This window comes from Rhyacophila brunnea, unplaced genomic scaffold, assembly GCF_057557595.1.
Source record: "Rhyacophila brunnea isolate RB1 unplaced genomic scaffold, BYU_Rbru_1.0 scaffold_2, whole genome shotgun sequence".
Classification (NCBI taxonomy): Eukaryota; Metazoa; Arthropoda; class Insecta; order Trichoptera; family Rhyacophilidae; genus Rhyacophila; species Rhyacophila brunnea.
The window spans coordinates 51,456,175-51,476,964 of record NW_028232859.1 but is presented as its reverse complement, the minus strand read 5'-3'; the positions used below and the strand labels follow the sequence as shown (position 1 = coordinate 51,476,964).

General features: G+C 34.5%; 1 protein-coding gene and 2 non-coding genes across 3 annotated transcripts in view; 2 read left to right on the top strand and 1 right to left on the bottom strand.

Annotated features, from left to right (window-relative positions):
* Nucleotides 1-20,669, top strand: part of Roc2 (Regulator of cullins 2) — a 99,578-nt gene extending 78,909 nt beyond the window's left edge. The window contains exon 2 of the mRNA XM_085947277.1: nucleotides 20,336-20,669. Coding sequence (XP_085803403.1) covers nucleotides 20,336-20,517 — 182 coding nt within the window. The 3' untranslated portion in view covers nucleotides 20,518-20,669. The remainder of the gene's footprint in view (nucleotides 1-20,335) is intronic.
* Nucleotides 16,409-16,480, top strand: TRNAW-CCA (transfer RNA tryptophan (anticodon CCA)). The gene has a single exon. It is a non-coding gene; the product is annotated as a tRNA-Trp (tRNA).
* On the bottom strand, nucleotides 16,969-17,041 carry TRNAR-ACG (transfer RNA arginine (anticodon ACG)). The gene has a single exon. It is a non-coding gene; the product is annotated as a tRNA-Arg (tRNA).
* Nucleotides 20,670-20,790: the final 121 nt, after the last annotated feature.

Genomic DNA, 20,790 nt, shown 5'->3' with positions numbered 1-20,790 from the left:
ACAGTCCCTGATGTTGCAAAATTTGAGCTCATTTTGATTGGACGTTGGCTTAATTGTATTAAATGCCCCGATCAGTCCTTGAATTTTATGTTTTCTGTCCACTTTTTCCATATAGAAATCAATTAATATTTGATAATAAAGAAATCCCGAAAAAAAATTCTCGAGATCCGGGATTTCTCGAAATGTTAAAAATTTCCATTCCCGAAAATTTCTCGAGAATTCCCGTCGGGAAATTCCCGAAACCCAACTCCATATACATGGCCCGGTCATTTAATGTTGTCCATTTTGATATACTGTACGAAGTATCGGATATAAACTACACTTGCTCTCCTGACCGTGTGTCTTGACGGATCCGAAAATACCATTCAAATCAAATTCCATGTTTTTCGTCATTAACCAGGTTTCCGAGCCATACATGAAGACTGGTCTTATTAGCATTTTGTACAGATGCAAGTGTCGTTTCAATATTGGGTGGTTTCCACCATATCATCGATGATACAGATGGGCGCAGCGATTGGACTGGTACTGAGTGCCTTGATTTTTACCTTATTTGTTAAATCCTAATTTTCCATAACCTTTAAAATAGACCTTTCCTTGTTTTTTTATAATCTTATACATATCTACATAATATTATTATTATATTCAATGAATATATACAACGAACTGTGTTTTGTGGGATGAACTTATTATGTCATCAGTTTGTTGATTCCTGTTTATATATTATTTACATTAATAAATTGTCATATCACTTGCATCATAAGTTTCCATAACCTTTAAACTAGAATTTTCCTTACTAATATATAATGTACCTACGTCACATACGTACATATTTATTCAATGAACACGGAATCTATTCTGTATGATAAACATTTATCCACAGTTTGTTGACTTAGGTTGTTTGTTGAAGTATATATTTGTCTTAATTGATGCTTCCTAAGTATCTATAATGCACATAACAGAACAGTTCCCTGCCATAACGTTTAAAACAAAATTTTTCTCGCAATTTTGTGCTGTCTACTAACAAATTAGTATGATCTACATTCCGCTTATTAGAATGCTTGTTCATTGAACATACCTACGTACCACAGTAATGAATTATTTATGAGTTCTTTACTTACGGCCCTGATACGAAAATAACTTTATACCTATTATACACTGAATAATAATAATTATTATTTCCACCTGTTGCAAATCATTATGTTTTGCATTATATGACGATGATATGCACTTACACCTGTACACTATGCAAGGTAAGATAGAATGTATAGCGATACCGCCCCTTCTCAGTAAACCTGCAAAACAGTTAGTAGTCGGGATGAATGTGATATGGCAAGGTCTGCAAATATGAGGTCTGTATAATCTCGCGAAAAACCAGGCGTTTATAATCAGATGAAGAGACTTAATTAAATGCAGAGTTGTGGGACGAATTGATCCGGGTGGAACCTCTAGAGCAGGGTACATACTGTCTTTGTAGTAGCTATACCTTAGCCGGCTCGCACATCGAAACTCGCCTCGTCTGCCGCACAGCCATAAATCAAACCTTCTAGGAACATCGCACCGATGTTGCATATGTGCCTAGCGACAGTCGTGCGTAACCTCTCGAAACGTGGATATGTATGGGATGCGGTGACTGGCGATATGAATGACCAATTCGTAGCATGTGAGCAGCGCGAGACGCATGCGATTTGTTGCTAGCAGCACTAGATTTTTTTTTTCAAACTAAAAAGTTGTATTCCACCAATATGCGGAGCTCAATTTGGCAACGTGTGTTTTGTGAATAACGATGACGTCACATCGACGTATTCGATACGTTGCAAACGAGATGAGTTTAGATGTGGGAGCCGGCTTAGGATGCATGGATGGCGTGCAATCTTGAGATTGTTGTATTACTATGGGCATCCATAATGCGTCGCTTACATCCTCAGTATAGTTGCGATCTTCGAGCGAGAAGATGGGAGACAACCATGGTTTATGTATCTTAGAGGCCAACAGCTACCGATATGATAATAATTGTTGATAATACCGATCCACGAACGCCGCGCATAGAGATGCTACACATTATACCTACGACATTTCATAAATTCGGCAACCGTTTCGCCATGGTGGGCGGAATACAAAATTTTTAAATCTCGTTGCATAATATGAATACTTAAATTTTTAACCGCTACGTATCACATTTTGTTAAATGTAATTATTGTAACCTTAAGACTTCTACTTACTTTCGTAGGGACAGCAGATGATTAGACAAAATTTCAATGTAGGAGTGGTGTGTTTAAAAACATGTAGTTACAATATTTTTATTTAAACAAAAACTTTATATTAGACATTAAACATATCAAATACATTTCGATGCATATATATTATTACGTTGATATTGAACGAGAGGGGGCTTGAAATAAGACCTCTGAATTAGAAAATAAATATATATCTACTATATATACACTATCTACAATATATGTAACAGTACACCGTCTCGCATAGAGTTGGCTTTCGGGAATTCTCGAGAAATTTTCGAGATTTTCCATGCAGAATCTCGAGAATTAAATTTTTTATCTTTTATCTCGAGAATCTTTTCCTGAGATTCGGGATTTCTTTATTATCAAATATTAATTGAAAACCTTGTTTTTTTAATTGAAATAAATTAAGAAAATTTGAGTTGCAGTGTGTGCGATCGAGTGATTTTAGTTCAACACAATTAAGCCAACGTCGACTCAAAATGAGAGCAATTTTTCAACATCATGGAATTGTGTGTCTCAAAAGCGTACCCGATTGTCAGACGCAGCCATTGACAGTCTGTGTTTTTTTAATTATTTTGTTTTCCTACTTCTATTTATTTGTCTTCTTACTTAAATAAATAAAATCATATTTTTTTGAATTTGTCTGTTTTACACTGATTTTAGGATTTTTTACAGGTTATTTTTTAAAATTTTCTCGATATCTCGAGAATTCTCGAGAATTTTTTTCTGGAGATCTTGAATGTCGAGAATTGAAAATTTCATCGTTTCGGGAAATCCCGAATCTCGAGATTGAGATTTTCTCGGGAAATACCCAACTCTAAACTCTCGCATACTTTGACGATGCACTGTTGTGCATCAATTTAATTGACATTTTAATTGTGCGTCTTGTCATTTAATATAAAAATATTGTCGCCATTTAGTTGGCTAGACTATGCGACATGCAGTGTCATTTAAAACGGTTGTTTTTAACTCTAAGATAACTTTCTCGAAATCTATTTTAAACTTCTTGATGTCTCTTGCTAAACTCAGACGTGATTTAATGATTACTTACATTGCTTGCTGTAAACCTGATCACAGTAGGTACAGCTGGCTGATAGGTCTGTAGATTAATGGACAATATTAATAACTCTGATTTGTATTATTATTATTATTACATGTATGTATAAAAATATTTACCTACATACTTTTGAAAACACTTCTGAAAAAATATATAACCAATAGAAAAAATCTCTTTTTTTGAAAAAAAATACGACACCCAGCAGGATCGAACCTGCGTCTCTCGGGATTCGCGTCCACGCACATCGACCATAATGCTATAGACATCATATCTAATTGCGACAAATTTTAACTACTGACTTACTCTCTGAGAGTCATTAGTTAAACGTTGTCGCAATAAGATAGAATGCCTATAGCATTATGGTCGATGTGCGTGGACGCGAATCCCGAGAGACGCAGGTTCGATTCCTGCTGGGTGTCGTACCTATTTAAAAAAAATCTATTGGTTACATATTTTATCAGAATTGTTTTCAAAATTATGTATGTTCTATAGAAATAATGTAACATTCTTAAATCGTGTGAATTATTCGTAGAATAAAAAAAAAATGTTAATTAAAAATAATTTAGTAATTATCACAGATTATCTGGGTACCATCTGCTTTAAACTTATACAAATGTCGCTGGCTTATGTACCTACATCACATATTAAATTATTTATTTATGACATAATATGCTTCGTTTTCATACAAAATTGTATGCACTTCAGTGGGTCTATTCTATGCTTATCGACCGCTAAAGTGATAAAGTGAAAAATATTATCAAACTTAGGGTAGGTTTGTATCAAAATATTAGCACTTATTGTAACAATTACACGAAGCCGGTTTTTATTGTTGCAATAAGTGCTATATTTTAACAGCACCTATCTTGCTGCTGTTAAAATATCGCACTTATTGCAACAATAAAAACCGGCTTCGTGTAATTGTTACAATAAGTGCTAATATTTTGATACAAACCTACCCTAAGTTTGATACTATTTATCAATTTAGTGTTCGATAAGTATAGAATAGACCCAATGAACCCAAATAGGCCAGACTCGCCAATTGAAGATTAATATATTGGGAGTTTATACAAAAGTTATTCAAAATCACTTTTTGGAGATTGAATTCCTCTTCTACACAAGAACTGCAGAAAGCCTAAAAACAGCCACCACAGTTAAAAATATAAAAAAACACTATATGTTAGAAAGGGCTCAATACGATGTACCTACACCTAAATTCAGCATGGAACTCGAATGAATACACCAGCGACATGATTTTTAAAGAAGGAAACAACATAATATGCAATCCGAAATTTGGACATTGGAATATGACAATATTTGAATGAGACTGTAATGAATGATATTGAATCGGAAAAGAGTAGATACACAATGTCGAGTAATCCAATATAGGTATGCAGAAGAAGATGTAGGCCAAAAATTCGTTGGGTAGATGGAGTTAATGACTGCCGTATACTTGAGGTACCAAAGTGATGTGCATAAAGATAGGTGGAGAGAGTTGGTGGAGAAAGTCAGAGCCAAACCCGGATTGACGCGCTCATGATGATGATAAATCCCATGTGATGTATAACATTTTTTGTTTAAATATCATGAATTATCACCAAGTAAACTCTGAATCCCTTGATAAGATTAGGTACAGTCGATCAGAAATTTCATGAATTCGTATAAAAAAATGATTGCATCTACCTACCTATTAGCCGTTAAAACTAAAACAAGTTTTAATACACAAGGGTGGTTAGCCGAATCTTTATTATTATGATTTTTTTTAATAATAAACCATCGATAGGGTTTTAGTTCTACCGCTGCATTAAAATAAAAATACGTGTTTTCGTTATGGAATGACAATGACCATCTTCTTATTAATATCCTAATATAATTAAAGTATCCATGTGGCACGTACTACGATACCTACCGATTAATTGCTTCATCATCATCATAATTTCAGGCTGTTTTTCGTCCGCTGTATAACTAAATCCCTCTTATAACGTCGTCTACACTCTTACATGTCATGCGCTGATGAAATCCACACGAACCATATTCCATGACATTGATTGATATCGTCCACCCATTTTGTTGCTGGGAACATCATTGTTGGTGGGCAACCTCGAGACTCTTCAATTCATTCGTGATCCTCACTCCAGCACATGTTTGTTCCATCTGTCACCTGACATCCTTACTACATATCAGGGCCATCTTCACTGCAAATATGAAATTATCCTTAGTATGTTGCTTTATTTGTTTAGTTGAGAATTTACTCATATACTCATGGTTGCTCATACGGTGTAGGTGACCTAGCCAGCGCAATTTCCTAATCTTGATTGACCGAGCTGAGCTTGAATTGTCGTACCTAGATACATTAGAGCTCAGTGTTGAATCTTCATGCAATATGTCACTGGCTGGGCCTTCCAGACATCGAAAGGTAATTCGTGTCCCGATGGCTTAGAAAATTTGTTGAAAAAAAAATATATTTAAATATGCTGACGACATGTAAAATTGTACGTATGTATATTGGTAGGTGTTTTATCGTTTCAAATATGAAATCTCATGTTGGTTGACCTCGCCAATAATAATAAATTAATCGTTGTTTATGTATTATACGCCGAGGAAAATCGCGTTAAGTTCCCGTCGGCCGAAGGAATGCAATGCAACAACTTGCTCGCTCGCTATTGGCTGGCTGCCGACGAGCCTTCTATCATGTGGCCTTTTTGTATGCAATAATAATAGTAACTCGAAAACGAAGACGTATCACGAAATGGCTACTGCATTCGAAATTCAAAATAAAACAACATAATAATATTACTATTACAAAACAAAATTAATCAAACGCCAGTTTGACAGTTTCAATTTTAGCAACAAAACAAACATGTTCTAATTTTTATATTAAGTACAACGCGTGCACTATTTTTACGGTTCCTATGTAGTATGTATGCATGCGTAATTATAAATCTTTATGACTTTATAGCAAATTTGCAAACAAGACAAAATGGTAATTTAAAATGATATTATATGAATTAATTATCTACATATTTGTCTACGAGCATTTTCGCTCCTTCATAATATGGACACTGCACGACACCTCCGAGAATCCTCGTTGTCCGCCAGTCACTTTTCATCCTCCTAGGTCATGCCAGCATCCCGTAGCTCCGCCGTATACACTCTGTGAATGGTATTTAGCAGTAAGGGTAGGAGCCAGGTCCAACATCGCCTCTTCACTCTCAGCGTGGCCAGTGGCTGCTTGGTCCGCTCTCTTATTTCATTGTTACTCCTACAGATATACCATAGCACACCGTCGCAAACATCAGATGTTTACATTTATTTTTTTTATTTTAAAGGGAGTTCTTTGAAACAACCTACTTGTAATAATTTAAATGTATAAGTAGCTTGTTTCAAAGAACACTCCTGTAAAATATTTCAAATGTAAGTTAGAATAATATTAATACTATCGACCGAAGGTACCTACTTGATAGAATTTGAAGTTAATTTCTAATGGATTTAAGTTTTGTACTATTCCATTTGAGTTGTTTTTTGCGACCCGGGTTGCGCCTTTCGGCATCTTCAAGCGCTGTGTATACTCATCAAAAGGCAAACACACACTGACAACGAACACTATTAACTCTAACTTATAGGTATTATCAAACTTAGGGTAGGTTTGTATCCAAGTATTAGCACGTATTGTAACAATTACAATACGCTGGTTGTAATTGTTGCAATAAGCGTTACATTTTAACAGCGCCTCTCTTGCTGCTGTTAAAATATAGCACTTATTGCAACAATACAACCAACGTATTGTAATTGTTACAATAAGTGCTAATACTTTGATATAAACCTACCCTAAGTTTGATAATATCTATCACTTTATCACTTTAGCGGTCGATAAGTATAGAATAGACCCACTGATTATTATTAAACTACGTGGAATAAATGCCTACTACATATTTCGTTATGTTTTATATTTTAATTAGGATTATAATGTCTTTCCACCAAGGTAGTTAACACCATTAAAGAATCGATTACCGTTGAATTTTTCTATATTACTGAGAAACTCCGTGTTACTAAGGCACGTTCTTCATAATCACGTATCTAAGTAATATATATTTTTTAAACAATTTAGCCGAAGCAATTCTAGATAACAATCTTTTAACATTTTGTTACTAAGTTGTTATATTGACGTAATTTATTTCTGAACGTCTCAAGACCATGAGGTCTTGTCCAGATGGCGCGATTTGACTTGCGCAAAAAGCGCATTCCAGATAAATGTGACCTGAATGAGCCACTCGCTAGATTCTCGACAACGCGACGTTTTATCGCCAGTCCAAAACGAATTACGACCGCTTCGCGCTCGAAGCGATAGTTTTTATGGAAATGCCACAATAAATTACGCCACCTAGCTTGTACACTGCCGAGAATACATCTTTCCAGTTATCGCGACATATAAAATCTTATGCCGGGTCCACACTGGCAACATGTCGCCGGCAACCTCGTTAAATTTTACGACAAGTATGATAATTATCGTAAAATTTCTAAAGCAATTATCATAATTATCGTAAAATTTAACGAGGTTGCCGGCGACATGTTGCCAGTGTGGACCCGGCATTACGGCTATACTTCTGCTGTGGCACGGTCTAAAATGATCGTGACTACGCGTCGTGAAGATTGTGCAAACGATGCGTGCAGAACAAAACATAATTTGTCATAAAATTCAACATGCGTCCATTTAATGTTATGTTTATTTTTCTATTAGTAATAATATATTCATTGACATGTTTTCTTTTTTAAGTAAATGGGCAACGTTTTTAGTCATCTTTACACGATTTAAGAATTAATTCCTCCGACGCCATCACAAAACAAATTGACGCGTTTAAAGCTGGACTTTCGCTCTCTGATTGGCAGCGAGTCCGAAATTTCGTCGCACCTATAGTTGAAAATTATTTGCCGTTTCACTGAAGTATGCTCTTAAAGAAACCGTGTATCACGATTGAGTTGTTAGTCTTTATTCTCGCGCTCGTGCTTGTTTTTAATGCCTATTCAAAAATGAATTACTTCGCCTAGCTTGTCTTCTTCTTTTTTCTTTGGTATATATGCCTAATAGGGCACCAGGGTTAGGCCCTATATTCCTTCCATCTTGATTGTGGCGTTTAATGGAAGTCTTCCCCCGTATGATTAGTTTGATCGGTTGGTCTGGCGTTTTGTTGGATGTTGGGGTGTCCGTAATGGGTAAATAAAGTATTTAGCGCAAGTCATTGATAGCTTGTTTCTGTCGGTAGCTTGTTTCTGTCGGTAGCTTGGGTTTGTTCCTAGCTTGTTCGCTACCAAACGCAGCACACATTTGCTACTCGAAAGTGCGGCGAGACACGCGCCATCTGGACAAGGCCTAAGGCATAAGTTTTGTTTTTATTACTTTAATGATAAGGTTTGTTACAATCGCAAATGTAATACATAATATTATAATATAAGTACAACACGTTTATGTATATTATACGTATTTTCATGTTGAAGTAAAATGATTTCTTTAGTTGTATCGATGTAAAATCACACGCAAATATTGCTTTTAATATAACTGCCCTCAGACAAAATAAATTGGTCTTCATAGAACTTAATAATACCATGCTGTCAAGTAACCAAGTCTGGTGAAATGCATATTGGTACCACTAAAAGTGTCATCCCTTATGGATAACTACTCCAGAGTCATAAAGAGGCCGTAATCATTATCAGCCTTCAGCATATTTCGATCGGTGTTCAATTCCTTATAGTATGTTAATTTTTTTTAAAAATTCAAGCCCTACAATGTACCTATTTAGGCAGTTGGTTTGATGGGTATATGTTTGTGTTGACGTGAAGACATACGTTCACATTTTAAATGATGCATTTCCTTAATTAAATGGAAGGAACTCGGAAGTCGTAAGATTACAATAAGTATTATTGAAATAATATTATTAATTAATATGCAACATGTACCCCGTTTCATTGTCAGCATACTGTATTCGCTGTTGCAATAATAGTAATTAAGTTTTCTCGGTCGACCGCTTGTATCTCTGGTATACTCGAATTGCACCGGCACCATGACATGCAGTGTGTTTATTTGTGGTGTCTGGTTTCGCCACGGCCGACTTGACGACACGTTGGAAAATGTAGCGTCATTCGTAATCGGAGGTGTGTCTCTTATGTCTTAACAATGTATGCTTGTCTAGTGATTATGCAATTTCTTAAATTTGGACATCGCCGTATAAATTATTATCACCAGGCAATCAGTGAAATGTTTCACTGCGCAAAATATTTCGATATGACAACGGTATCCATAGGTTTGTGTTTTGTTCTGATTCAAAACGAATACCATCTACCTCTAGCAATGGCAAAGGATGGAGAGCTTAAGAAAAACGCTCAACGGTCAGCATGATGATTTTTTGCAAATACAGTCGAGCTCGTTTATTACGATCACGGATATAACGAGATCTCGGATGTAACGAGCAAACATTCGTTGACATTTTAGTTTATGATTTCTCCATACATTTATTCACTTTTATAACAAGCACTTTATCGGATACCTATACCGAACTAAAATATCGTCAAAAATTTTATTAAAACTGTTATGTGTGGATTGTTTAAAAACATTTCGACCCTAAACAAGAAAATCCGACCGAACAGGATGCCGCCGGGTTCGGATTATGTTTATGACACTAGTTAAGTGTCTTAAGTACCTACCTAATTGGTGTTTTCACCGACAAGATTGAAAAAGTATCCACGCATACGGTTGTAAAAAATTCCAAGGTTTGTGAAGTAAGTAGGTACCTACCAGCGTTCATTACAATAAACAACTTTTGTAGTTTATGAATGCCATGCTTGTTTCGTGGAAAAATTCTAATTGTGTATTTTTGTTTGGATTGCGACTTTTTGTGTTATGTGACCGCTCATTTAAAAATACCTATTCTCTGATATAACAAGTAACGCTTATAACGAGCAAATTCTGTCGGTCCCATATTCCTCACAATAACCAAGTTCGACTGTATGATATAATATTCTGGCATTATTATGAGAAATTTTAAGCTGTTTGATGTATTGAAAAACACTAGATTTAACGCCATATGCCAGATGCAATATTTTAGATGCTAGATGCCAATTCGAAAATGCTAGGTTTGGTAAGAAAAACGCTATGTTGGCAACGCTATCGGCATGGTGTCGAAATGTTACGAAAAAGTTTGTCCGCGAGACTTTTCATCCTTCCAAAATCCGAGTGGAGAGTATTTTTATTCCCTCCCAAGACAAAAGTACCTAGAGGTTAGTAGCGAAGGGTGAAGGTAGGCTGTCAAGATTTGCCATAAATAATGCACACTAAACTTTGTCAGTCAATACGATATGATTTTATCGATATATGTCGATAGGATTAACGACAACTGTCACCAAATACAATAAATGCAGGTAGGTATTTTGTTTAGTACGCCATTGGGGGTGATATAATATTAATATATTATTACTAATTACTAATTAGTATGTATGTATGACATTATAAACATATTATCATAGGCAATAAGTAATAAGTGGAATAACAATAACATAATAAGGAAATCATTAAACGGCTTGTTTATGTTATCAATTATCATTTTGAAATGACGTAGGTAGGTAAATAAGTAATTTTTATTTAATTAAATGATAACCATAATAACCAATAATTAGTTAATTATTATCACTAGTAGGTAAGTCAATATCTAACAACAAATATACCTACATTAAATTAACTGTTATATATTTTTAAAATTAGAGAAAATGACATACCTACTTCACCAAAATAACATTTAAAAGATACACATACAGTATATTTCCTTGTTTCTTGTTCTGGTAGGTGGCGACCGAATCTGATACATAGTTCCTTTAGTGATATCGACTATAGATCCACCAGTATAAGTTGTCCGCTGAGTGAGGGCGCTACATGCTAATATTTTTACATACCATTCAATACTATTTATACTGTGTTAAGCTTAGTTCCAAATTAATTTACGAAACATTCAATTAAATACATTTTTTACTACACGATGATATAAAATCGCTTTATAAAACAAATAAGTATGATATTAGCAGTGTCAAAAGATATTCATTTTTCAAAATGATTTTAATAAAAAAAAAACAATTATTGTATTTAGTTCATTATACTAAAAATGCAGCCAACATACAACCTCCACCATGCGTAGGCCTATATAGCCCATATTCCATTGGCAGATTGCGTCTGGCCCGATCGTCTGCCACGACTGTCAAACTCTATTCTCTATGGTTTTCAAGGATCGTGAGCGATCGGGTCGAAAGTGGAAAATTTTCTATTATCCGTCGTGCGATCCTTTCATTATCAAGCGAAGATTGCCGAAAGCGTACGAAAATAGCCGAATATGCGCCCGAAAACTTAAAAAATATATATGGAGTATCACCGAGGACACAGTCCTCGTCGAATAAATACACGCCAAAGATAGGTATAGTGTGGAACGTAAAAAAATCCGCCATATTCAATGGCGATCACGTTGTTCTTCAGTTAGCCAACTTTTGACCCAGTGTTTTCGTTTACGGCGAGTCCTGACCGCCTGAGCCAGTTGAAATATAGCCATACTTGCTACAATAAATTAGTCTTTGGATTATTCGATTTCGATATTCGAATTACTCAATTGGTTTGGAGATTCAAGCTCGCCCAGTTATGCATGATGTAAATTAACAATAAGTATACAAACTTTCTATAAATGTCAAACGGCCGCATAAATTTTAACAGATCTGATGCTCGCTAGGTTTGACAGCTGACAGCTCAGTTTTGTTGACGTAAAATTGCGCGGGAATGCGTTCAGTGTAGCCACCAATCTAAGAAATATCTAGTTTTCACTCAACCTATATTTTTAATAATAGCAACACTAGTATTATTTTAACCAATCAAATCAAGGACCAACGAGATTGAATCGTTGCGTGTAATTGCAAATAGCTAGCGACAACGGTTGGCGTCGATCGTTGGATCGGGTTGGGTCTGTGCGTCTGCCAATGGAATATGGCCTTTAGATATCCATAGGATCGGGGATGGTTTAAGAATACTAATAATGCAAATACTGTGATTTTGTATCACCATTTATGACACTACAACCTTTGGTGGGTGTTGACCTTCACCATAAACGATCCAGTGCCGACACTCTCCAGTTGCTTTGACCGCGCATTATTAAATCTCCAGCCATCTCAATTTTGACCGTCCAGGTTTTCCCTTGCCTTTGGGGGTTGCGCATATAGCCCGTCTTGCTCGTATATCCTCAGACATATGCCACGTGATCTTTCGCCTACATAAAGTGCATACAGCTTCTCATTATACCTCCAAATACCACTGTCTTGAACAGCCCCAAAGATTCTTCTCAGATATATCCATATTTATCTCATCCTGTTTGCCGAGTGCCCAGCATTCTGATCAATACGTTAATTTAATTCTGTGCATAAATAGAGTTATATATATATATATATTTTGGTTTTCCTTGAGGTGTTGATAAGGGACCCCAGATAACTAAATGAATCCACAATTTCAAAAGCATCGCCGCCAATGATATTATCGTTTGTTACACTGTCGAGAACTGGCATGTATTTTGTTTCACTTTCGTTTCTCCAGAGTCCCATGTTTGCAGCAGCTGAAGTTACGGAAATAAATGGCCGTTTGAGTGCTTTTTGGGACCGGGCAATGACATCAATATCGTCTTATTCCAATAGTTGAATAATTGACTTATGGAACAGTATGCCATTAGCTTTAAATTTTGAATCACAAATAACCTTTTCGAGGGTCACGTTAAAATGTTACCTAAATATAAGGCAGGCAAGTGCGTCCCCAACATAATTTTCTATCCAAATTTCTTCCCACTACTCACGAATTTCCCATTAAAAATTCTTGTCTTCCCTAAATAATTGTAATTTGGAAAAATTTTCAGCTGTCCCATTTTCACTCTAAATGTGTCTAGCTAATTTTCTACCTCCTATCTCATAGCATTGTCAAAACTAATTATAATTATATGTAATATGATTTTATATAATTACATTTAATATGAATTATATAAAATCACACATCAAATGTTAGTGGATACCTAGTCATAATATGAGTGTACGACTTACTATGTGAGCGAAAGATATTAATTCTTATTCACTACTTCTGTACATGTCCGGTAATTTTTGTGAAACCACTTCAAATAGGCACATTTCCGGTATTTAAAATAAATGTTAGGTATCTATTTATTTTTAAAATTAGAACAGAGTAATATCTTTCCGGCAAAGGGTAGATTGATCATTCGGATTGAATTGATTTTTACAAATACAAATTCATACCATATGACAGTATTATAAAAAGTATTCACTAAAACGTACCACTACTGGGGCAGTATTTTTCCAATGAAAACTTTGACATGCGGAAAAGATCATCAATAATCAATGTCGACATAATACAATGTGGCTTAATTTATGCAATTAAATATTCCGTAAACTATTATTAATCCGCTATGACTTATGCACGTGTGCAAGTAAGTATTCAGCATATTACTACATAACTATCAGCGTCAGTAATCATCATAAATCCACTGATACATGAAGGTCAATTCCAAGACTCGGTATTATGGGTTATTCGAAGAAATGTTGCAAGAAGTAATACCAAACTTGTGTAAAGCAGATATTTATTGATAAATTTATGTCACATCATCCATTATTATACTTATCTATTAATATTTGAAAAGACATCGCGCCCGTATAGTAGAACCCCGCCTCCAAATCTATGATTCCGATGCTGGATCAAATTCACGTTGGCAATTACTAGTCACGACCCGTGGGGATAGGAAGGTAATGCGTTGCTTAAGGGCGGAAAATGTAGGAACTAATGAGAATACTACGTGTTTTGAAGCAGACGATGCGGTCGCTTCGTTAAAACGTGTTGACATTGGTCGACAATCATGGTGGTTTATCGGCATCGCACATGCAATATTTTCACAAGGGGGCCTCTAAGCCGGCTGTCACATCTAAAATCATCTCGACTGCAACTCGTCGCAATGATTTTGTTGGCATTCACAAAACACATGTACCTACCTACTTAACTAAATCTACCGCCGCATATCGCATAGTTGCAATCTTTTAGTTTAACTATTTTCACCCGACTATTGTCCCAGTCGAGACGGTTTTCAATGTGCGACTGGGCTAAAACTCTTCAGACCTTCACGTAGGTACCTAAAGACAGCGATGTTTGCCAATCGGTTTCGTAGAAATTCTCTAATCATCAATCATTAGATATTGTGTATGTATTTTTTTTTTGAAAGAGTTTTGTTGCTCTCGTCTATATAAAATGTATAGAGAACTATTCTATTTTGACCATGATTTCCGAGTGAACGGACCAATGTGACGTTCCATGATCGGTGGCGATCGTGGCAGACTATCGCCGTGAGAATTCGCAGTGTAATTTTACCTTTGAGGAGCAATTTCGTCATACGACTAGCATATTCTCATCAATGATTGGACACTCCCGATACGTCTTTTAAATACATCTAATATTCGCTACGACACGATACCTATATATGCCCGTATAAAATATACGTGGCGATTGATAAAGGAAAAGCTGTAACTATGGACGAATTGTTTGTAAATGGGTAACACGGATTTATGTGCTGCTATTGTAAAATTTTTTCGAATGCATTCCGTATAATATGCAATTTGCATTAAATATTGCAATCGTCATATTTTTTACGTCAAAGTGCAATGATTGCACCTTTGTAAAAAAAACTCACGTGCGGCAATTTATTGTAACACTAATTAGGAAGGTAGGTATGTACTTTTAATTCATTCTTTATGTATGTGTGCCATTAAAGTTTGACAAAAATAAGTTGGTACGTGGATTAAGCATTTTTGTAGATATCTATAAGTATAAATGTAGTACAGCAGAATAATACTATTATCAAGACGTAATCATTTTTTCCCCTCTAAGAATGTACCAGTGAAGAAGACGTAGAAATTTGAGGAATACTGAAGAAGTTGCTGCATCTTTTTGATTAAATTTATTTTTTTCTACTTTATCAACCATTTCTAATCGATGCAATAATATATTTTTATCAGGGTAAACGTCTCAGTGATTGGACATTTATGTTACTTTCGCATTTTTATGATAAGATAAAGCTTTATAATGGGCAGTAAAGATTGAACAATATTTCTTCCATTACCCACTTAGGTAGGTACTACATATAATTTCTCATTATAACAAATTGTAAGTTTAATTATCGTTTGATTGTACAATTTTAAGAAATTTATGAAAATTGATTAAGTTACTTATCTCGGATTAGAAACACAATATGTAATCTGCCTGTTTTCGACATTTCAAGTAGAGGTGTGATTGAGAAGTCTTGTCTCAAGAATTCTCGGGAAATGGGTAAGTAATCAGAAAACTTGAATCTTGAGAAATTAATTTTCCAGGTATTTACGAATTCAGTAGATACTATAAATTACTACTTAATTAACTTAGGTACTATAAATTGGTGCAAAGTACTATAATTTCGTACCTAATAGAAGAAAATTTGGCGAGCTGAGAAAAAAAGTTGCTCGAAAGAGGTAAAAACCGCCCTTTCTTGAATTCGCCCGTAAGCATTTTTGACAGGAAGAGGTAGGTACCTAAATACAAAAGGGTCTAGGAATTTCACAAATTCATCGTTGTGAGACACATAGAACTTATACATTTTCGACAGATGACAACGCGTACTATATTTTTTGCCAAAATACTATAATTTCTTGGACCGCGTACTATAATAATTCGGTGACAAAAAGATGCAACACTGGTTGGATACTAATTTCTTGAAGTGGAGATCATAGATTACTATACTGATAATAATACTAGTATTACTATACTTACGTATTAGTGGAAAAGTGAAGATTGCGAATAGGTTGCTGTACTTACATACTTAAATATATCGTTTAAACGTAGTCAATTAATTAATTAACTTCTAAAATGATCTGATTGTGAGCCGTAGGGTGTGGTAAACATTGAAAAAATACTAAAATTTTCAAATTACAGCGAACAAAATATTCGTATCAATAAAAAATAATAATAAAATAACAAGACCTACTTAAGAATATAAAATCCACTATTACGGCGTCACAGTCACGGGACTCCGTGGCGCAACGGTAGCGCGTCTGACTCCAGATCAGAAGGTTGCGTGTTCAAATCACGTCGGGGTCAATTTGGTAAATTTTTTTGATGTTTTTTTAGCAGTGATCAACATTATTTTATTGTTGGATAACAGGTAACTGTGATAATCCGTTCTACTTTATAGTATAGTCACATTAATCTATTTGAAAACCAATACCGAAAGACGACATTAATAATCTGTGATGAAAAGGTTTTCATGCAGAATTGCTTTTGGAAAATGAAACTGAATCGATAATAATTAACAGATTAGTAGGTAGGTATCACAGCAGAAAAGTTTTAGAGGAAAAGGACTGAAGAATTTATTCATTTATGTTGTGTAATTTAACCTGTGTAAATACTATTAATATTTCCTACGTACCTACTGTAATACTATCTGTAAAAGATAATAACATCAAAACATTATAATATAGAGAAACTTTATAGTATGAATAATCAGCATTCATCAGTAATTCACTTATAAGCCAAAAAGACAACAAAACACGGACAATTTACACGTAAAAAAAATAGCAAAAATATTTCGACCCTGCCAGGATTCGAACCTGGAATCTTCTGATCCGTAGTCAGACGCGTTATCCGTTGCGCCACAGGGCCGCGAAAACTGGGCCGCGAAACACGTAATAAGAATAACATTGTTGAACAAAAATAATAAATTATAGTGCCGAGGAAAATTAGGTGGGAAAAGATAGCAAGAAAAATCATGCAGGCGGTAAAAAGAAGAAAACTAAAAAAGGCAAATGAGGAAGGGTGGACCGGACGTTTCGGGACCAGACCCGCGGCAAAGAAATCTATGCTTATATCTATATCTACATCTACCTATAATATGTGAATATACCTAATCCGGATAGAACGATGACAATAAAAAAATCCATTGTGTAATAATATCGTAAATATTATTTTCCAGTTGCATAACGAAAAATAACTATTACTAAATATTTGAAATATAAACAAAATTCACATATTATTTTGTAATGTAAAAAAAATAGTTTGATTGTTTTTGTATAGGTAATAATATTATCAAACTACCTAAGTACATTATAAAATAAAGTCTGTCGTCAGCTGATGTTTTCCACAAATTTGTCGATACACTATGCGTACAACGCCTCTATGCGTGGCGATATGGAAGCTTTTTTATAATCTTTTCTCTGATTAAAAAAAATACACATTTCAAATTAATACTTCTAAGCAAACCTATAAAATTATTTATAATAAAGTAAAACAATAAAATGATTTACTACTTCATATTATAACTTTCTAAAGATGGAATCAACTAGAGACATCTAGTGAACGAACTGTAAACATGCAATTTAAATAGGGTTTTTCCGATATTCGAATAGAAACAATTTTCGTCTTGAATTTTTCAAAATCATATTATTTTGGCATATTTGGCGTAAATAATTATAGTATTTTACGTTTTTTTCGGAATCAAAATTAAGAATAGGTAGTACCTATGTATTGAGTAGGTACCTATCTATGCAAGTACCTATGCACAATCTGTTTCCTTTGTTTAGAATCTTTTTCAGATATTGTGTCTTTTATGTTGTCCTACAAATATGGTCACCATATATAATATCGATAAGTAGCTAGGGGCCGTCCATATAATAAATGAAAATAGTAGATATCTATAGTATAAGTCAGTGGTCGGCAACCTTTTGAAAGACTGGGTAAAAAAATTCAATTTTGAAAAAATATTTGGTTAGTGGGTAAAAGTTTGAAACAAAATTTTAATATAAAAAAAAAACAATTTGTATTTTTATAAAATAGGTAGGTACTTACACAGGTATAAAATATATAATATAAAACGTATATTTGTACAAATATTTATAAAAACATATATAGGTACCTACATATAATATTTTTTATTAGTTGCTTCCATGGTTTTGATTTTTTTTTTTGCTTTAAAATTTGGCATATAGGTACGTAATTGTCGTAAGTCGAACACAGGAATCAAGATTCTCTGGTGTTGATCGATTTTGATAGTTTTCTGGACACATTTCATCTGAGAAAATGTTTGCTCACAGGAATAATTATGTTGAACCAAATGCAATTATTTTACTTAAGCATGAAAAGTTTTGTGGTAATGACGCCCAGCATGATGGTATTGCATTCATGTGTTTTCAAGATGCTGGCGATGATCTTTAAATTTATTTGTCCATAGAACTGAACATTTGACCATACGAACCATACGTCTTTAAATCCTCAAAGCTCGCGTCGAATTCCGTTTTTATAGCATTGATATACCTATTTCACAATTATATTCATATCTACATCTTCAATGCCTTCGTGTGTTTTTATTGATGGAAAATATTTAAATATTTTACTTTTGATATCATTTTCAAATACAGATAATTTCAAACAAAAACTTTTCCAACATTCAAATAATTTTAGAACAGTGTGTTTTTTACCCTGAAGCTGTGAATTTAAACTATTATACTCAAAATGTTGTAGTGGCTAATTCAATTACCCGCGGATAGTAGGTTGCCGACCACTGGTCTAAGTCATGGCCCCCACAATGGGGGGGCTGACAGGGCTCTAGCCTAGAGGCCCGGGCAGAAGGGGGGCCTGGCGTGGGTCGACCAGATAAATGAGATAAACACACATCTTAAATTTGCTCTAATAAGTAGTAAAAAAGTCGCCTGCGATGCTATTTTGCTTCGGGTTTATTCACATTTTAAAATAAGTTGTTGTGCGACGCAATTTTTGGTTGTGTTAAAAAATCTGCACTGAATATTATTTGACCTCGAAAACCATTTGGAAAACGCCACTGTAGAACATCAGACTGCCTTTAACCTTAGCGATAGGTAGGGGGGCCCACCAATGATTCTGACCTGGGGGCCTGCTTTAGGATGTGGGGGCCATGGTCTAAGTAGTAGATAGAACAATGTGTTCAGCATTCTCGAACATTGGAATTGACTTAAATTTGTTTATGGTTTTTTTTATAGAAACAATTTTATTTATCTGTATATTTCGATGACCGGAACAAGTAAAAAAATCGACATTTCGCGATATTGGTATCAAAATACTCGTAAACATGAGCTCTTGTCGGTTTTGTAGAGAAACAATTCGAAAATAAAAAAAATCGGTGTGTGTAGATACTTATGTACGCTCGTTAGACTTTATACTTTGGCGTAACAAAACAAAACTTGTGATAACCTAGATTCTTCGACTAGCTCTTAATAATCTTGTTAAATTACACACTCAAGAAAAAGAACAGCTTATTAGAACGCCGTTGGTTTATTTTTATACACTTTAACTTAAATTACTACTAAATTATATAATTATTTATCGTTATTTATTTTTAAAGTAACAACTGCCACTATGACGTTTAATAGTTTGTTTACGTAAGGAATTGCAAATGGCCGACAATAATAAATTCGCTGCCTAGGCAACGGAACAATTCTAAACTATAATATTATACTACAATCGTGGTTCGAATCAAATCGAGTGCGATTGTTTTCGTGTGAAAAAATAAATGATGTGTTACATGTCACACGCCAAAAATACACTGACCTGATTTTCCAAACGCGCCTAAAGAACTTCAAAAATAATTTAGATACTTACATTTTAAAGCCAAAAAAACTCATATTATGAAATTTTACAAATTTTCAAACAAAACCAGTTTTCTACAGATCCATTTCGAATTGTTTCCATTTAAAAGTGGCGATTGACCATACCTACGTTTCAATTTAGAATAGATTTTGACATGTTTGACAATTTTGGCATGTATCGTTTTAAAACTTGTCAAATCTTGTGTATTGTAAAATATTCAAAATATTAAAATATGATTATCTCAAAACTACGTTTTTTGAGTTGTTACCGTTTCATACTGGGTCTTCGATTTACTATATCTATGACCAATGTATAACAATTATTTTATGTTTTTTTCAGATGCCTGTCTTCGTTGCCAAGCAGAGAGCAAAAAGGATTCATATGGCAAGCAAGACTGCGTGGTCGTTTGGGGAGAGTGCAATCATAGTTTCCACTACTGCTGCATGTCCCTGTGGGTCAAACAAAATAATCGCTGTCCACTTTGCCAGCAAGAGTGGTCAATACAACGAATGGGCAAATGATTTTTTTATCACATTAAAGTTTCATATAACTAATATTTTTTCTCATATTATTTGTGATTGATCAATAACATTCCTATTGGATGCTAGCTCAAACTTTAATTATTTTGTGTAGAAGAAACAATACTTTAATTTAATAAATTTTTCTCGTCAACAGTAAAGGTGTTGTTTTATTGACAAAAACAATTTCGTGGATACTAATAACAATTATGCTAGGACTGAGACATTGTATCTTTAATATTTTTTTTTAAATATCGCCGTTGCTATGAGCTGGAG